The sequence below is a fragment of the Pogona vitticeps genome, chromosome 1, assembly GCF_051106095.1.
Source record: "Pogona vitticeps strain Pit_001003342236 chromosome 1, PviZW2.1, whole genome shotgun sequence".
In the NCBI taxonomy this organism is placed as follows: domain Eukaryota; kingdom Metazoa; phylum Chordata; class Lepidosauria; order Squamata; family Agamidae; genus Pogona; species Pogona vitticeps.
The window spans coordinates 204,082,490-204,100,272 of NC_135783.1; the positions used below are offsets into that span (position 1 = coordinate 204,082,490).

Consider the following 17,783-nt stretch of genomic DNA (forward strand, 5'->3'; position numbering starts at 1 on the left):
CGAAGGCAGGCAGGCCGGCCGGCCGGCCGCACCCCCTGCCCGCCCCGGCGCCGCCTCCCCGCGGAAGAGGCGAAGCCTCCGCCTGCAGCCTCCTTCGGGCCGGGGGCCCGCTTGCCTGCCTGCCCTCCCCGCCATCATCATCATCATCACACACCCCTCGCTCTCCCGCCATCCCGAAGCTTTGGCCCAGCTGGCGATGGATTGCGGGGTGGGTGCGCGTTGGTTTGCTGGGGGCGACCGCCCGGGCGCGGGGTGTTGCTTTGGTCCGGCGCGGCCGCTTCGGAAGGTGGGCAGGGGGCGAGAGAAGCAGGCGCCGCACCGGTGACCGGGATCGGGAGCCCGATCCCAGGGCGGGCGGGACAAGAACGGAGCCGCCGCGCTCCGGAGGGACGGCAAGTGCCCGTGTGGTGGCTCCAGGGCTGCGAAACGGAGCGGCCACCCTGACATTTAGGCGTGGTGTGGAGATCTGTCTCTAGCCCTTGAAAGTGTTCTCCTCGCATTTTTGTTGGTGATTTATTTTCACCTTGCTGGGTTTATTGCTCTGGAACCAACTATGCTTTGTTTTTAATTGGACTCATTGGTTTTTGTTCCATGTTGGCTGAAATAATCTCTAAACTGCATCCAGAGTAGGTCCATTGAACCAGTGGGGCAACTCCTCCAAGAAGTGCCATTCCTTCAGTGGGCCTGCTCTAGTTGCACCGGACTAAACCGAGCAACGGGATTTCAGCCCACGTGTACATAAAGCCGCATCCAGCCTATGGTGACCCTGATAGATATGTGGCACAGGTGCAGAGTGGTTTTAGGGTTGCGGCACATATGCCAAGTGGGGCCTGAACCCAGCTCTCCTGAATCATAGTCTGCCACTCTGGTTTAATTGGAGTTGCTCCCAGCCTTGGTCTGAATCTAGTGGCTAATCCCAGCTAGGTGTGAGGTTTCTTCAGAATCTTTCCCCCTCAGATTTTTGTAAACAAAAACAAAAACCCAGCCATAGATGACTCCATCACTTTTTCTTCAACAAAAAATAACTCTTGTTTTAACATATTTAACAGATCCCACTCACCAAGCAGTTCACATTTCTCTTCACCCATCTTCCCACCAGCACTTTCTTCTTTTCTATCTAAAGGTTCACTTTGTAAAGGGTGAGGAGCAGAACACACATCCTGGGCAGACCTCTTGCTCATCACCTTTTGCTTCAGACCTTCTACTTCTATATTCAAGAGGGATGAGGATGGTAACCTCATCCCCTAGGTGGCTCCCAAACCTCCTTGCCTGGGGCCAGCCAGTGATGGGGTTTGAAGGGACTCCATTTACAGTCTGTAAACCATTTCGTCTTCCTTGTTTGTTGGCCCATTCTTGTTAACAAATATGGGGGGGGGGGGGGAATGGCTTACAAAACAGATGTCTGTCTTCAAATAGAAATAGCTTCAAATAGCTTTATAAATCATTAAATTTATTTGCCTTGCAAGCAAAGTGATACTCAAAATATCACAACAAATATATTTTTATCATATATCAAGTGAGAAATACCAACTGCTCAGGCTTGATTTAGAAGAAGAGGTGCTAGAAATATGTTACATATGTACATTAGCTACTACTAGAACATACTAAAGAAATTCAGAAGAAACTCAGTTTGTGCTTCACAGTAAAGCATTTAATTGTATGGCTCAGTAAAAACAAGATAATTATTTAAAAATAATTTGTTGTTTCACAACATCTGGTTATCCTGATGCATAATCTGTACTTTGGACAAGAGGTTATGATTAGATCAGAAAATGAAGGGGGAAAAAATAACAGTTTCCAGTAGGGAAGGTGCGAGGACAACGATGTATCTTATCTCTGTACCAGTTCAATTTATGTACAGTACTTATCCTACAGAAAGTGGACTATAATCTGATTGGGGAATGAACACTGGAACAAAAAAAAGTACCATAATTGAAAATATGCAGATCAGACCACATTGACAGAAGACAACAGTGATCTGATATGAGTGAGAAAGGTTGAGAAGTTTAGTTTAGTTTAGTTTAGTTTAGTTGATTTATAACCCGCCTATTTGGCCCAACGGACCACTCTAGAATGAGCAGAAACAAGATTACATCTGAAGGTTAAGAAGCTAAAAATAATGACTACAGAAGAATTGCATAATTTTAGTGAGGACAGTGAAGAAATTATAATTACTGACTGACTACAAGCAAGAGATGGGAGTTTCATGCACCTGACAGCTTCAGATGAGAATCCCTCTCCCATGATGGGCTGGTCAACTGCTGGAGGAGGCAGGGACAGCTCCTGCCAGGATTGGTGCACCACCAGAGCAAAAGGACCATGGTGATGTGTGACAACAGGTAAGTGGGCCAACTTGCTTGGGGGTGTGGAAAGGTCCATGTGGTAGCTGTGGTGCCATGTTGACAGTGTTATACAAAGCTGTCAAGTGCACAAAGCGCCCATCTCTACATTTTAGTCCAAATATTAACAAGCAAACAAACAAAAAAGAGACAGCAACTCAGAAATCAAGATATAAAAATGTGGAAGACAACCATAAATGAACTAGAAAAGATAATTAGGAATAGGAGTGTTGCTGAAGACCAAAGTCAGTATAATTAGATTATTCTGAATTACTATGAATGGATGTTAAAATTGGATTATGAGGAAAGTTGAAAGGAAAACAAATTTGAAATGTTTTGAGGGCAGCTTTATGGATACCACAAAGAGAAGGTAAGTGTGTGCTAGATGAAGTAAAATCTGAACTCTCACTAGAACTCAACATATACAGCGGATATTGTATCTCAGGTATATGAGAAGACAAGACTCACTGGAAAACGCAGTAATGCCAGGACAAGATGAAGGTAGTAATGTGGCAGAAGAAGGAAGTCAGTGAAGGAAGCCATCATCCTCAGCTTCTAGGGCCTGAGCACAGACTGTTAATAAAATGCAAACTAGAGCAGACACACTCAATGGAATTTACATTAGTGTTGACTTGCCATTCAGTTATTTGATAAGACATGTATAATTATTTTTTTCACACACGGTACTTCTTTTACCACTTAAAAAAACAGCTAGTAGAAACCCATATTGCCACATCTGTCTCCTACTCTAATCATTACTCAAGCATTTTAATAAACAATCCCTATAAGTTTTAAGAGTTCTTATGTTTGGATGCTGTGTTGTTACAATATCTCATATCATTTTCAACCAGATAAAATTTTCTTGTGAGAGTCTCTCTCCCTGCTGCACTTTAACCATGGCATTTATTGCAAAAATTAAATAATAACGTAAATATGCCAAATATACATAATACATATATTAAACTCTCATTTAAGTGCAATACCTGCAGTCATGCTACAAGAACCGGACAACAGTACTTACAAATACATTTCCATTTTTATAAACAAAACAAAAGATTCAAGGTGTGCTTCTAACATTTAAATCAAACAAATCATGAATAAAACAGTGGTACTCTATGAACATTTACTGTCTTTGCGCTAGAATCATTGTGAAATTATATTGGTAAAGCTGTTAGTGACATCTTTGGTATCTTTGTATTGGTGGAACAGTCTTTAAAAAATGGGGAATAACTTGAGATTTCAGATTCTTTCACCTATTTACCTTCTTATTATATACTATAGTGCTAATGCCTTTGACTTAAAAGATAGAGTCCCCAGCCTATGAAATGATTCATAAGTTTAAATTATTTCTTGATGTCAAAATCTTGATATTTGTACAGGTCAGCTTGCATCAAATGCTACAATGAGCAGAACTTTCTAAAATACATAGCCTGTAGTACTTCTGACTATTTATTATTTATTTATTTATTTATTTATTTAATTTATATGCCGCCCACTCTACCCAAAGGTCTCTGGGCGGCTTACAACAATTAAAATTCAATGGAATAAAATAAAATGATTAAAATACAATTAAAATACAATTAAAATACAATTAAAATTGCCATCATTAAGACCCACAGTTAATGTTATTTCAATTAAAAGCCTTCTGGAACAGGAAGGTTTTGACCTGGCGCCGAAATATCATCAGTGTCGGCGCCAGGCGAATTTCAGTTGGGAGGGCGTTCCATAGTCTGGGGGCAGCTGCCGAGAAGGCCCTTTGTCTACAAGCCATCCCTCTTACCTCCTTGAGGGATGGCTCTTTCAAAAGGGCCCCCTGGCTAGATCTTAACAGCCGGGTAGGCTCATATGGAAGGAGGCGGTCCTTCAAGTATCCAGGGCCCAAGCCGTTTAGGGCTTTATATGTCAAAACAAGCACTTTGAATTGGGCCCGGACAGCAACTGGTAACCAGTGTAAATTATACAGAATCGGCTTGATGTGCTCTCTGGCGGCCCCACCACTCACCAGCCGCGCAGCTCGATTCTGAACCAGTTGCAGTCGCCGGACCGTCTTCAAAGGCAGCCCCACGTAGAGCGCATTGCAATAATCAATACGAGATGTTACCAGTGCATGTGTAACTGTCATGAGACTCCGCTCGTCCAGGTAGGGCCGTAGCTGGTATAATTTCCGCAGCTGAAGGAAGGCACCCCTGGCCACCGAGTCCACCTGAGCTTCCAAAGTTAGACTGGGGTCCAGGAGCACCCCCAGGCTGCGGACCCTGTCCCTTAGGGGGAGTGTAACCCCATTCAGGACAGGGAAGTGGCCCTCCAACCTGTCCGGCGAAGCACCCACTAACAGCACTTCCGTCTTGTCTGGATTGAGTTTCAATTTATTAACCCTCATCCAGTCCATTATCAGGTCCAGACACGAGTTCAGCACAGAAACCGCCTCACCTGGATTGGTGGAAAACGAGAGGTAGAGCTGAGTGTCGTCAGCATATTGCTGACTCCTCAGCCCAAACCTCCTGATGACCTCTCCCAGCGGTTTCATGTAGATGTTAAACAGCATGGGGGACAGTATCGAGCCCTGAGGAACCCCATGACATAAATGCCATGGGGCAGAGCAACTGTCCCCCAGCACCACCCTCTGGATACGGTCAGCTAGGAAGGAGCGGAACCACCGTAAAACAGTGCCCCCAACTCCTAACCCAGCCAGCCTATCCAGAAGGACACCATGGTCGATGGTGTCGAAAGCCGCTGAGAGGTCCAGGAGTATCAACAGGGTCACACTCCCCCTGTCTCTCTCCCGGCAAAGGTCATCATACAGGGCGACCAAGGCTGTCTCTGTACCAAAACCCGGCCTGAAACCTGACTGAAATGGATCCAGAAAATCCGTTTCATCCAGCAGCGCCTGGAGTTGCCCGGCCACAACCCGCTCCAACACCTTGCCCAAATAAGGGAGGTTCGCCACTGGTCGGTAGTTGACCACCAGCCTTGGGTCCAGGTTAGGCTTTTTAAGGAGTGGTCGAATTACCGCCTCTTTCAAGGCGGTAGGGACCACTCCCTCTCTCAGAGAGGCGTTCACGGCCTCCTGGACCCAAGTGGCACTTGTACATTAGTTATAAATAGGATTGGCCAAATGTGATTTAACAGATCCTTGAGAGTTTTTTCAATGTATTCTAGGCATTTACTCTGGTGATATTTGGATCTGAAAAACATTGGCTTTGTAACTCTTATCCACAAAAGGTAACCCTGATGTAACAGTTGTAGTCATATATTATGTTTGTAGTACTTCTCGCAAAAAAACTTAATGAATAAAGTTCATAGCTTAAATATTTTGTTATTTATTGATTTGTTTGGTTTTATACCTGAGTGGGAAATACTGCGTTGTTTTGATTTTGCAAAATATAAATAACAGATAACAATAGCTAGCTTGGAACTAAGTATCAACAAGGAACTTTATAGTGATGAAGGCAAAAGAAAGCCACTCCAGTGATGCAGATCAAAATGATATATTGGCTATCCCAGGTTCCTATACATTTAGGACAATAGATAAATGGTGATACTTATAATTCACTGTAATTTGGAAAAGCTTACAGTGCATCATAAGCACCTGGTCATCTTAAGTGGCTTAGATCAAAGGTAATTAAAGTTGTAATTATTCATTTTGAAGTGTCAATCTGGAACAGAAATGAGAATTGCAAAAATTATTTACAAATATGAAAATGCAAAGAACACAACATTTAACTACAGTGCATTTGTTGGGAAATTATCTAATAAACAGAAAACCACAAGTTCCTGGGTTACACAAAAAATCAATTAGTCTTCCCTTGAAGAAAATAAATATAACCAAGTACAGTAGTCATTCAAATATGGCTCTAGCATTAATTGGAACACAAGTTTTAAAAGGCAAAAGCAAAAATACTTTTTAGAAAAAGTGATGGTTCACATAATAAGTATAAAGAAATGTCAAATAGACATTTGTCACTTGCATTTATTGTATAGGATATATTTTCTGCTGGTGAAGTACCATAGAGGGGACAGGTATTCGTCCCACAGTTCTAGGTTTCTGTGTATTTGTCTCTTGAGGCATACAAATATTGTATTTTCCACCCATTAGATATTATACATACAGACACAGCCATGTGAACGCATTGCACTGGGAAGATTGCCCACAATTTCCCATTTATTACATTCTGGGTCATATTTCTCAATGTTCTGTAGATAAGATCCTTTGGAAGAGGAATAGCCTCCTGTGACATAGATGCATCCATTCATGACGACTGCGCCACATTCCATCCTTCTTTCTAGCATATCAGCCTTCTGCTCCCACACATTTTGCTCTGGATCATAGCAATCTGTGATCATCGTTTGTCCACCCACAAGATACAGTTTGCCTTCCAGAGCTATAGAACACAATCCATATTCTGTAGGGAAAACATAAATGCTTAAAACACTGAACATAATTAAACAGTAATTAGCACACTCATTACTTCTTTTTAACTGGCCTGTTGCTTGATAGAATAGAGGAAAACCAAAACAATGGAGGACTAAGAAAGACACAAAGCATTTAAGCTGCTTTTATCGCTACCTTTAGTAATCAGATGTTGCCATTTAGATGCTGTAGAGATGTTTCCATGTGGATTGTGGAAGACCAGCAGGAATGTAGACAAGATATCTGTAGTGATGCCCCCACCCCCGGCCAGCTCATCATTTCCTTGCCAATGTCAAAATAAAAGCTTGAAACTTTTTTTAAATGTGTTACATTACTTTTCAAAGTAGACCCTCTGCATTATTCAGCAGCCAAAATCCTGTTGTTTAGTGCAGTGGATTGCACAATTTGTCCAGTCGTGTCCAACTCTAGGGGGCGGTGCTCATCCCCGTTTCCAAGCTATAGAGCCAGTGTTTGTCCATTGACAGTTTCCATGGTCACGTGGCCAGCGTGACTAGACACGGAACGCCATTACCTTCCCACCGTGGTGGTACCTATTTATCTACTCGTATTTTACATCCTTTTAAACTGCTAGGTTGGCAGGAGCTGGGACAAGCGACGGGAGCTCACTCCGCTGCATGGATTCAAACTGCTGATCTTTCAAACTTGCTGCCCAGAGGCTTTTGCAGTTTAACCCATAGTGCCACCACTATACCACTAGAATAAGTCTATTGATTTATTGATTCTCCTCCATAGGATACATTGATTTCAATAGGTCTACTCTAACTGCAGCTTATGCTAAAGTAAGCTATAGTTGGAGTAGTAGTTTGAATTAATGGAACTTAGGGAGGAATTCATTCACTAAATCTCCATTGATTCAATGAGTGTACTTTTGTGCAATTTATTATGCTAAGCAACATGATTTTGGCCATTGCTTCAAGAATAATATGTGAGTAATGTGTTAGACATATTGTGGCTAGAATTTTATTGATGCTTGCATAAGATTTGTGTAATTTGTTCTAAGTCATTGTTGAAGTTCTGTGGCACATCTCAGTTGTATGCCTAGTCATGCACCTGGACTGCCCAGCTGAAATGCACCCCAGCACCTTACTAAATATCCAGTGTCAAATTGTACATGAACTGTACATAAACACCAATAGGATTTCATCCTACATTCCTTTATGATCATTTTGCAGAAGTATAAAATACAGAAAAACAAATTTTAAAAATGCGCAAAAATGGCTCCAAATCCACCTCCCCTCAACTTCCATCCCTCAAAACCCTTTTGGAAATAAAGATTAAAAGATTTATTTCACTTATTTTACTAAGCTAGCATCATTATGTCTTCATTACCCAAATACATCATGTGTTGCGCGGAACTTCAAAATTTGCAGTATCTTACTCCCAAGTTGTTGTCACAGCTATCTGTTTTCTTGCCTTCTCTAGAGGCAAGAATCATTAGGGGCAAGGGGTCAAAGAGAAAGAAAGACAAGAACAGACTCCCAAGAGAAGTAAAGGATGTGGGACTCCATCTTATCACTCTTTATCACTGTTTACCTGCTTAGAGCAGGCAGGTGGGTAGGCAAACAACAGTGGGGACAGGGAGGGCAAGAAGGCTGCATGAACTGGTGCATTTCCAGGCAATAGGCTCAGCAGGGATCAAGAATTACCAGTCCAAGATCTAAGGCCTGAATATGATGAACAGGCCAGTGGCCAAGTTTAGAACTGGCAACATGACATGCAGAGGCAAATCAAAAGAATACTTTTCAGATACTTCTTTTTTTTCAGGAGAAAACCAAACAGTTGTGTCCTTCTGCAATCATTCAAACTGCAAAGCTTACCTGGAAACGGACTTGTGGTGATTATGTTCCATTCATTACTAGCAGAACGATAGCTTTGGATTTTGTCATAGGTGCAGCTGCCCCGATAGCCATAATGACCTCCAGTGACATAAATGACATCATTCAGGACACAAGCAGTGGCGTTTCCAACCCCTGTTTATTGATACTAAATTTGTGAGAGGTTCTCAGAAAATGTGAGTGACATTCACCATCACTCCCAACAACAACAGGGTCAAACAATTGTAGAACAAACTCATTTCAAAAGGAAATTTGGAAAGGAAAACAACTGAATTGGTTGAGATTTATAAATTCTAATCTGAAGGCTTAGGTTTAAGCAGAGATAAGAATTGTAGCATATGGCATATATTAAGAAACTGCCTTTCACAATCACCTTGCACATTACCCCCTCCTCCAAAATATGTTTTTTTTCTTTCTTTTTTACAAAAAGTAACCAATGTCTAGAACTGCATTGGACCTGAATACCACTATAATAATGAAACAATATTTCACTATAGGTAAAAAAAATGTGGTGGCATCTTAAAGATTAACTGTTATATTTTTGTATTGCTTTAACTATAATGCTTGCACAGACTAACATGGCTATCTCTTCTACAATTGCAGTATTTCACTATGTCCTTTAATTTGTACATATATTTTTAAAGTAAATTTAATGGCTGTTGATACTTATTCATTTCAGCCATTCTATCTCATATTTTTTTTATTAGCAGAAAGTTCTAATGTTTTCAAACCACAAATCATGTACAATAGGAGGAAAAACCAGTATGTTTTCATCAGATTAGTCTAGCGACATTTTACAAGGCAAGTTCAATAAAGGAATAAAACTTACAATAAGCCCAGGCAAATCATACAATAAGCATTCATTATGTCACATACCTTTAATCATATTTGCAATAGGGATCCACTTCTTTTTTAAAGGATCATAGAATTCTGCTTCTTCAGTGGGAGCCCCTTGTCTGTAACCCCCTAAAGCGTAGATACCACCGTTCAAAGTGACTGCACAGTGGTAGTACCTTGCATTAAGCATAGGGCAGCCTTCCGTCCATTCATCTGCTTCACAATTGTATATCCACATTATATCAAGAGCTTCGATGTTGTCCGTTCTATAACCCCCCGTCACGTAAATACTGGGTCCCAAACTGGTCACTGCATAGCTTTCCCTGGCATGGTCCGGCATATCTGCTCCCTGGATCCAAGCATTAGTTGCTGGATCCCATACATGCACTTCAGATAAAGGATGCCAGTAATACCCTCCAATCACATACATAACACCTGTAGATCTTGTCAAGCCTGCTTTTGGGTTGGGACTTAGCGCACGGTGTACCAGGGACCTTATTTTCTTTTCGTTTAATCGGCATTTCTTGTGCATGCTTAGGGCTGATGTCAAATACATTTCGTCAAACTCTGTTTCAAGACAACTCAGAAGATCAGAAAGGTACTCAGCCCTTTTGTCCACATCGTGGGCTACCCATTTAATAATGGACTCCGCCGTGTCCTCTTCTCTCCCCAGGCTGATGCTCCCTCCGGAGAGAATAAACCGCAGCTTCTCTCCACTGATTTCCAGAAATTCTTCTTGCCGCCACACTTCTTGATACCTAGATAACAGTATCCGTCTGGATTCCTTTTCCAGTTCTGAACAGACATGGTATTCTGCAAAGGAGTGCATCCCCAGGCAGTTGTCAACGTCTAAGTGGCGTATTAAAAACTGCTCACAGGCTTGTTTTACCGAAGTAAACTGAAGAAGGTCTGCAGCTTGGAGGAGGGTCTGGACATTTCTTTTTGTGATTTGGATCTCCGAAGTGTATGCATAGATCACCAAGGATTCCAGTACGCTGGGAGTAATCCCAGAGAGTCTGATTTGGTTCTTTGACTTCTCTTTCATGTCAGAGGTAAACATAGCCTTGAAATAGTTGCTGCAAGCAGCTAGCACAGCCTTGTGGCAATGGAAGATCCCGCCTGATGGGCATTGCAGGGCAACGTCAGAGAAGAGGCCTTCAAGGTAGAACGTTCTGAAGGCCTCCAAGACCTCCACGGGATGGGAAAGGTTTTTATATAGATAGGTGTACTCCTCCCGCTCGGTCACTGCCATCACTGCAATCAAAGATCAACCACGGTAAGGCAAAGGGATTCAAAAAGCACACCCTAACCCCCACTCTTGTTCACTCAGAAGGGAGGAGGGCATCCGCATTAAGCAGTCAGACAGCGGCGGCTTCAGGCAGCAGACGGCAGAGGAGCTGGGAAGGGCAGGGTCTGCGTGTTGAGCCCTGGCCTGCCTGTAGCCAGCAGCCCGTTTTACATCTCCTAAATAGGTCTGCTGCCCTAAGGATGAGACAGAGAACACTGTCCTCTCGTCAATGTGAAAGTAACGTTCTTCTGTCCGTGACCTGGGGTGGGACCTCTTGTTCTTAGCTTCAGGTGGCAAAGTGTCCTAGGCCACCACGGAGTACAAGTCAGACCTACTGAGTTCAGTAGGACTTAACAACTACATAACTGGCACCACCCAGTCTTTTTTAATTGTTTGTCTTTTAATATATTTTTTTTGGCAAAGGGCAACAATTTTGAATATATAAAATGCAAGGGCCATAAAGACACCAAGCGCTTGAAAAAGGAAAGAACGCAAGTCACAGAAAAACAGCTTCCTTTTCAAGATGCAGCCCAGACACTTAACAAGAAAACTAGTGCCCCATAGCACACCTCATTGCAATTCTTCCCCTCATTGTGAGAATAAGTCATAAGGAGCCAAAGAGAGAGAGAGAGAGAGAAACAGAACAAAAGGCGATGCAATTGCCACCTCAGCACACATATGTTAATTTCAAAGACTGAATCCCTATATATAAAAGTAAGCTTCTGTCTCTCTGCTTTCTGTTCCTGAACCATCTGAAAATGGCTGGACAGATTTCCCCCAAATTTAGAGAGTATGTGGCATTAAAAAAACATTGAGGGGTGGATTTGGGAAGGTTTGACTTAAAATATGGACAACACAGAGTACGCAGCAATCGCACTGGCAGCCTTCTGGGGCACTCCAATTTATTTTATTTATATCCCGCCTATCTAGTCGGTTAAGACCACTCTAGGCGGCTTACAAGAAAACATACAGCAATTGTACTTTATTGCCTGCAGAATCATTTGGTACATCATTTTAAAGATTTGGACAAGCTGAGTTCAGACATTAACATATTTTTTAATAATGTTGTAAGGGGGAGGGGTTGGATTGGGGTCAAAATGTTCACTAATGGGAAGCCATGCTGGCTGGTGGTGGATTCTGGGAGTTAGTCTCCTTAGACTTAGCCGCCTTCCTGAATGAATACTAAAATAAAGAGGGGGACCATTGGAGTGGGGGGGGTGGAGAAGAAGGGGATGTACAGAGAAGAGAGAGGGTAATGGGGCAAGGGTGGGCTTGGTGGGATTTGAATCTAGGTAAAGCTGGGTTCATTGACTAGTGAATCATCTTAGGGTTCTTTGAACATCTCAAGAAAAGCAGTCATAAATAGGGTTAAAGTGGTTTTGCAGCTAGACTACTCCAAAGCCAGAATGTGCCAGATAAAGAGTCCAATGATGCCTAGAAAGAAAGTTCCCACACTTATTGTTGGAAAAATAGCAAGTTCCTATGACTGTGACGCCGGCTATCAGCTTACAGTAAAAATCTTTATAACATAATCAACAGATCACTGCAAATTTTAAAAGAAGTTAATACACTGCCTTAAAGCAACAATATTATCATGCCATAAGTATCAATAAAATACAATGAATTAAAATAATGCTAATATTAATACTTTAAAATGGGGCTGTAAATATGAAAATTATTTATTTAAACAATTTTAACTAGAACCTCCTAAAATTCAATAATAAAACTGAAATATGACATTTAAATTATGTTCCATGTGGCTAGCTTCATACATCTGAATCTTTATGGCAATTTACAAAGACATTTTTAAGGTCTTTTTAACCCAGCAGGATTTTCATTCAGTGAACAGTCATTAGTTCGCAGGTCCAGAAGCAATGACTCCCATCCCGCTACTTCTAGCAAGCACAGTCCTGGTCAGGTTGTTTCTCTTTTACTGCTCCAGATGAGCGACACTCATCCTTACAACCCAATAATGCCATCCTGTTCACTCCTGATGATGCTTCTCACCCCCCCACCTAGCCTTGCCCCCACATCTCTCCCCTCTTCTGCAAAGACCCATAACCTACCAAGGGTCTTTACTTGTCCAGCTCCATTGCCTCAGTCAATCAAAGGTGAAGGACTCCCTTTTTCAGTTCTCCCTTTTTCTCTCTCACCGTTCCTGCTTCCCCAAATATGGAGCCATTTCGTTTACTTACTTCATATCCATTCTCAGAGACATATTTTCCGGAACAGCAAGAAAGAATCCTGTGGCTTTTTCAACAGGAGCGAGTTTTATTGGACAGAAGCTTTCGAGGACTGCAGCTCGTTCACTTCCTCAGAAGCAAGCTGGCTGCAGTCCAGGAAAGTTCTGGCCCTATTAAACCCCCTCTTTATTGTTTTTCCAGCATCACACTTAACAGAGCTAACCCTCTGGACTTTTCTGTGAAGAGACTTCATCTCTATACCCTTTCAGAATGAGAGAGAGAGAGAGAGAGAGAGAGAGAGAGAGAGTGTACACGCGCATATATGCATAAATTAAAAACAAACTTATTCTTCCACTGTCTTCCTCTCCAAAAAGTTCTGGGTCCCACTGAACTCGCTAAGGTCTTGGGTCTTGGCTGACTCCAGACTGCAGTCTAAATCCCCTGTGATGCCCAGGGGCTGGTATGCTTAGGACCAAGCGACTCCTCACTGCAAGTACACCATCAAGGCACAGAGGCCCCCTCGCACAGCCAGGATGCAGAGCATGGGCAACTTTCACTCTTTGTGTTTCAAGTGGCCAGCAGTTCCCCCCGCCAAAAGGGCGAACCCATCTGAGGAGAACAAACGAAACGGGCCGGTGAGGGGAAAGGCGCAAGGCCAGTTCCATGAGGAGGGCAGCCTCCTGGAATCACAAAGAGGAACCTTTGCTGTAAAAAGCCCGGGATGCTTTGGGTTGAAGGCCTGCCTTTCGAGTGAAGGATAGAGGAAATCCATTGGGGGGGGGGAGCGGGCGCGGCCACTTCTCAGTACTGCTCCTGGGCACCGGGTGTGTGATCCCGAGTGTGATCCAAATATAGTTTCCAGGGGACTCCCCTCGCCTTCGCCCTCCGCCAGAAATAAATGGATAAATACATGTACCCATGCTATGGACCCACCTGCTCTCCAGACAGGTTGACAGAAGGCGGGACAGGCAAGAAGGCCGGCGCAGCAGACCTTTGCTCGACCAAGGAGGGAAGAGGGACTCCGCTCCCGAAGCATGAAAACAAAAGGGGGAAGGAGGGAGGGGGCGAGGGACCGGGGGGGGTGCGTGCGAGGAGAGCGGCCCCTTCCCCGCCGCCCCACAGAGCGTCCCAGGCGGCCTCAGGATTGGCCGTGGTGGGGCGTTGTGGGACCGCCTCTCCACGTGGGGCAGGGCTGGCAGGCCGCGGGGAGGGGCGCCTTGTGCCCCCCTTCGCCCGCGTGTGTGTGAGGCGGGTTGGAAATCCTTTCCCAGGGAATCCTTTGCGCCTGCCCCCCCCCGCGCCCCCTAACCCAGCTCTTCCCTCGAAAGTCCCCGGGAGGGAGAGCTCAGGAGGGTCGGCCGCAGAAGCGGAGAGCCGCGCGCAAGACCCTACGGGCGTCCTTCTTCCCGGTCGAAGGCCGAGCCTCCCCCCCCCCCACCCCGCAGCGACCTCGTCCCTCCGCCCCCGCCTCCCGGGGCAGCCGCCGCCGCCGTGACCATCTTGGGAAGAGGCGCTGCTCCGCAGCGGCTGCAGCGGCTTTACTCGCGTGCGCCTCCCAGGGCACCTGCGGCGGCGGCGAGGGCGGCGGCGCCTTCCCTTTACGCGTTCCCCGCCCGGCCTGGCCCCTCGCCTCCCAACGAGGGCACCCTCCCACCGTCCCCGCCTCCCGGGGTCGCGGTCGAGGTCCGGGTGGCCTTGGCGAGCCAGGGGCTTCTCTCTCACGAAGGGAAAGGCGCCCGCGCCCAGACGCCGCTCTCAACCTCCGGGCAAGGCTGCCCTCGGAAAGGACCTCTTCGATGGCTGGCCAGGCATTTCTGCTCTGACTGGATTTCTCCTGCCACTTGTGTCTCCCGTTTCTCACGGTGGCCTTGGTTTTTCTTTTTTTAACTGTACCCATACTATTCTTAGCGTTAATAGTGCCTTTTAATTACATAACATGCCTCTTCCTACTACATTCGCCTTCGGTTTAAGTCTGGTCTTTTAATGAGGCGAACCACCCTTGCCTACTCGTTTGCTTTCAGCTTGAAATGTTGCCTTTCACGGTTGTAAGCCGCCTTTGGGCCCTTGTCAGGGAGAAAGGCGGGGTCAACATGTTTGAAAGAAGTCGATAAATGCCGGCGGAATCCTTTTCTCGGGCTCACTCCAGAGGTCCAACAAGGCAGAGGCACATGTTTGAAATCTCCGGTCCAGGTCCCCTCATGGGACAAGATTGTGCCCAAAGCAGATCGGTGGAGTAGAGAGGAAATGGGGATGAGAGCTGAAGGAAGACCAGCTGGACATTTAAATCATAACCTCAGCATATTTGGTATTTGTTAAAAGTAATTGTTAGTTGGTTTTCCACCACCAGGGCTCTCAGAATCACCTATAAAGGCAGATGAAAAACCATTTTTAAAAGCCAGGTTTGAAAACCAGGGCTTTACGAGAATTATAGCAGTTTTGGCCATCCACTGGACTGGAGCTGAGAGAGTTCCACAATGGAGGGGCTGCTCCAGAGAAAACTATTTTGCACCAGGAAGTTGCTAAGAGGAAATGTGGCAGGGGAGTTTGCAGACCTTGGAAGTTGTATCTCTTCTCCCCAGATGCACCGGGAATCCATGCAAAAACATAGCTGCTGATGCACAATCAGATAGGAAGTCAACCAGCTGGCCATGGAATTGCTAGTCCATGTTTGTTTGGTGTGTTGAATAGCCAAGATCCAAGCCTGCCTGGAGGTCTGTCAGAAATCCCTCTCTCTAATCTCCAGATGCATTAAATATCAGGTTAGAAGGATTCAGTAAAGGAGCAACCTCTGATTGCTTTCATTTGCCAGGACTGTTCCAATGAGCCTGCAAATCAGGCTTCTCCAAACCACCGCCTATGAGATGTTTGGATTTAATCCACCAACGTTGCTCCCTATCAGCTGTACTGTCTGCAGCTGATGGGAAAGGAAGCTAAAACACCTAGCAAAGCACAAGGATGGGGAAACTTGCTGTAGAGTAAACTGAGCAGTAACTTTTCAGACCACTTTAGTTTCAGAAAGAAAAACAAAGTATTGTGGCACCTTAAAAAACAACAACGAATGGCTAAATAATAACAACTATGTGCTGCCAAGTCACCTTCAGACTGACGGCCACCCTTGCCAAGGGTTTCTAGTGCAGTGGTGCCTCGCTAGACAGTTACCACGCATGGCAGTTTTTTTCGCTAGACATTGACTTTTTTTAATCGCTATAGTGATTCGCAAAACAGTGATTCCTATGGGGGAATTTCGCTGGACAATGTTTGGTCCCTGCTTCACAAACCAATTTTCGCTAGACGATTTTGACAGCTCCCTCTGCGCTCGCAAAACAGGTGTTATCAGGACCTAAGCTTTGCAAGACAGCGATTTAAACAGCTGATCGGCGGTTCGCAAAGCGGCTTTCCTATGGCCGATCTTCGCTAGATAACGACGATTCTTCCCCACTGGAACACATTAAACAGGTTTCAATGCATTCCAATGGGGAAATGTTTTTCGCTAGACAATGATTTCGCTAAACAGCAATTTCAGTGGAATGGATTATCATTGTCTAGCAAGGCACCACTGTATAATGTACTCAGAAGTGATTTTCCTCACCCGCCTTTTGATAATGATGAGCTGCCTGTGTGGTGTCATGGATGGACTGACTCAGTGGTGGTGGTGGCAGCACAGGTAAAATCATTGGCTAAATATCTCACATACTTTGAAAACTCTATTAGGGTCACCATAAGACAAATGCAAGTTGACAGTACCTATCTATTTAAGTTAATTTTGTACAACTAATTGTGTAACTGAAAGGATACTGCATAGGCACATTTGGTTTGCAAATTCAATACATATACATTGGTGGAGCAGGAGGTTCTTGTTGAAAATATCAGCAGTGCAAGAAAGTTCATTCTGTTCCCAGGTAAAGCTAGAGAACACACCTACACAGATAGCTTTCTTCTCACCTTTTCACCTGGATTGTAGATAAATGTTGAAAGGAAATCATACAGCAGAAAGGGAAGAAAGCTTCTGGTCTGAAGTTTCTCCTGGGCACATGTCTCTTGCACCCACCAGCATTTATAACTTTACAAGGGACACTTGACCTTTCTGAAGAAAATAAACCAAGGCTGTTGGATAGATGTGTTTGTGATGCCCTATCACTGGAATGTTCTCCCCAGGTTTCTCAGGTTTTTACAGTATCAGTTGAGCTGAGTAACAGTTTCATTTGTCTTAACTGTTTCACTTGTGTTTTTGTTTTCTGTGGTTTTAGCATGGCTTAATTTGTTGTGAACTTATTTTATATATTTATACATTGTTCTTTGGCAACTTACACTGAAGACACTGGTTTGAATTCTGAAATAAACTACTGTAATTCAATCAACTATCTAGAAACATAGAATTACTTAAAAGATTTAATAAGGTCCTTTGAAATCCATTGCCCATGAAAGTGGAATGCCTCCTCATTGAGCTTCCTATAATTCTCTAAATAATGTTCTAGGGTTTTCTAAGCTTCCAGGCAATGTTTTTAGGGTGCACAGGTGGTTGCAGGAGGAAAGAGAGTTTGCCAGTTCTGGTAGAAGGTGCGGATCCCCAGAGGTACACCATTGGCTATGACTGTTTCATGCCAAAACTCAACTGTTGAACAAATTATCTTAAACAGTATACATTTCCCTTTTATGTTTACAGATATTATCCGAGGTACAGTTTTCTTAGACCGAGCAGATGGTACATGCCACATGGTACTTAGTGTTCTTTCACAACTATTAAATGTAAAATTATCTAAAGACATTCTTGGAACAATGTCTGTGTACATCAGAGACCTTCTATATTCTTGTTTCTGTTGATTTTATATTGCAAGTGTATTTTACAATGAAACCAAATCAAATTAAAAA

At 44.0% G+C, this 17,783-nt stretch overlaps 1 protein-coding gene and 1 long non-coding RNA gene across 4 annotated transcripts; one reads left to right on the forward strand and one right to left on the reverse strand.

Moving 5' to 3' along the window:
• Nucleotides 1-51: 51 nt before the first annotated feature.
• On the forward strand, nucleotides 52-10,362 carry LOC140702383 (uncharacterized). Of its 2 annotated transcripts, none has more exons than XR_012081517.2 (2): nucleotides 52-208; nucleotides 10,117-10,362. It is a non-coding gene; the product is annotated as an uncharacterized LOC140702383 (long non-coding RNA). The 2 variants fall into 2 exon arrangements; XR_012081516.2 differs by lacking the exon at nucleotides 52-208 and adding an exon at nucleotides 2,233-2,339.
• Nucleotides 3,224-16,958, reverse strand: KLHL23 (kelch like family member 23). Of its 2 annotated transcripts, none has more exons than XM_020789470.3 (4): nucleotides 16,857-16,958; nucleotides 9,483-10,697; nucleotides 8,589-8,741; nucleotides 3,224-6,742 (listed from the first exon to the last, which is right to left on the reverse strand). In XM_020789470.3, exons 2-4 carry the CDS (start codon nucleotides 10,693-10,695, stop codon nucleotides 6,432-6,434), a joined length of 1,677 nt encoding a protein of 558 aa, XP_020645129.3. In that variant the 5' UTR covers nucleotides 10,696-10,697; nucleotides 16,857-16,958; the 3' UTR covers nucleotides 3,224-6,431. The 2 variants fall into 2 exon arrangements, with proteins under 2 accessions (XP_020645129.3, XP_020645128.3); XM_020789469.3 differs by lacking the exon at nucleotides 16,857-16,958 and adding an exon at nucleotides 13,848-14,318.
• Nucleotides 16,959-17,783: the final 825 nt, after the last annotated feature.

What these genes read in the sequence shown, in the direction of transcription:
- KLHL23 (XM_020789469.3), bottom strand. Translation starts at nt 13,950, where the DNA reads ATGCTTCGGGAGCGGAGTCCCTCTTCCCTCCTTGGTCGAGCAAAGGTC. An exon ending in TCAACCTGTCTGGAGAGCAG is followed by an intron (nt 10,698 to 13,847) that starts GTGGGTCCATAG and finishes CTTTGATTGCAG; the next exon opens with TGATGGCAGTGACCGAGCGG. An exon ending in CACCACAAGTCCGTTTCCAG is followed by an intron (nt 6,743 to 8,588) that starts GTAAGCTTTGCA and finishes TTTTCCCTACAG; the next exon opens with AATATGGATTGTGTTCTATA.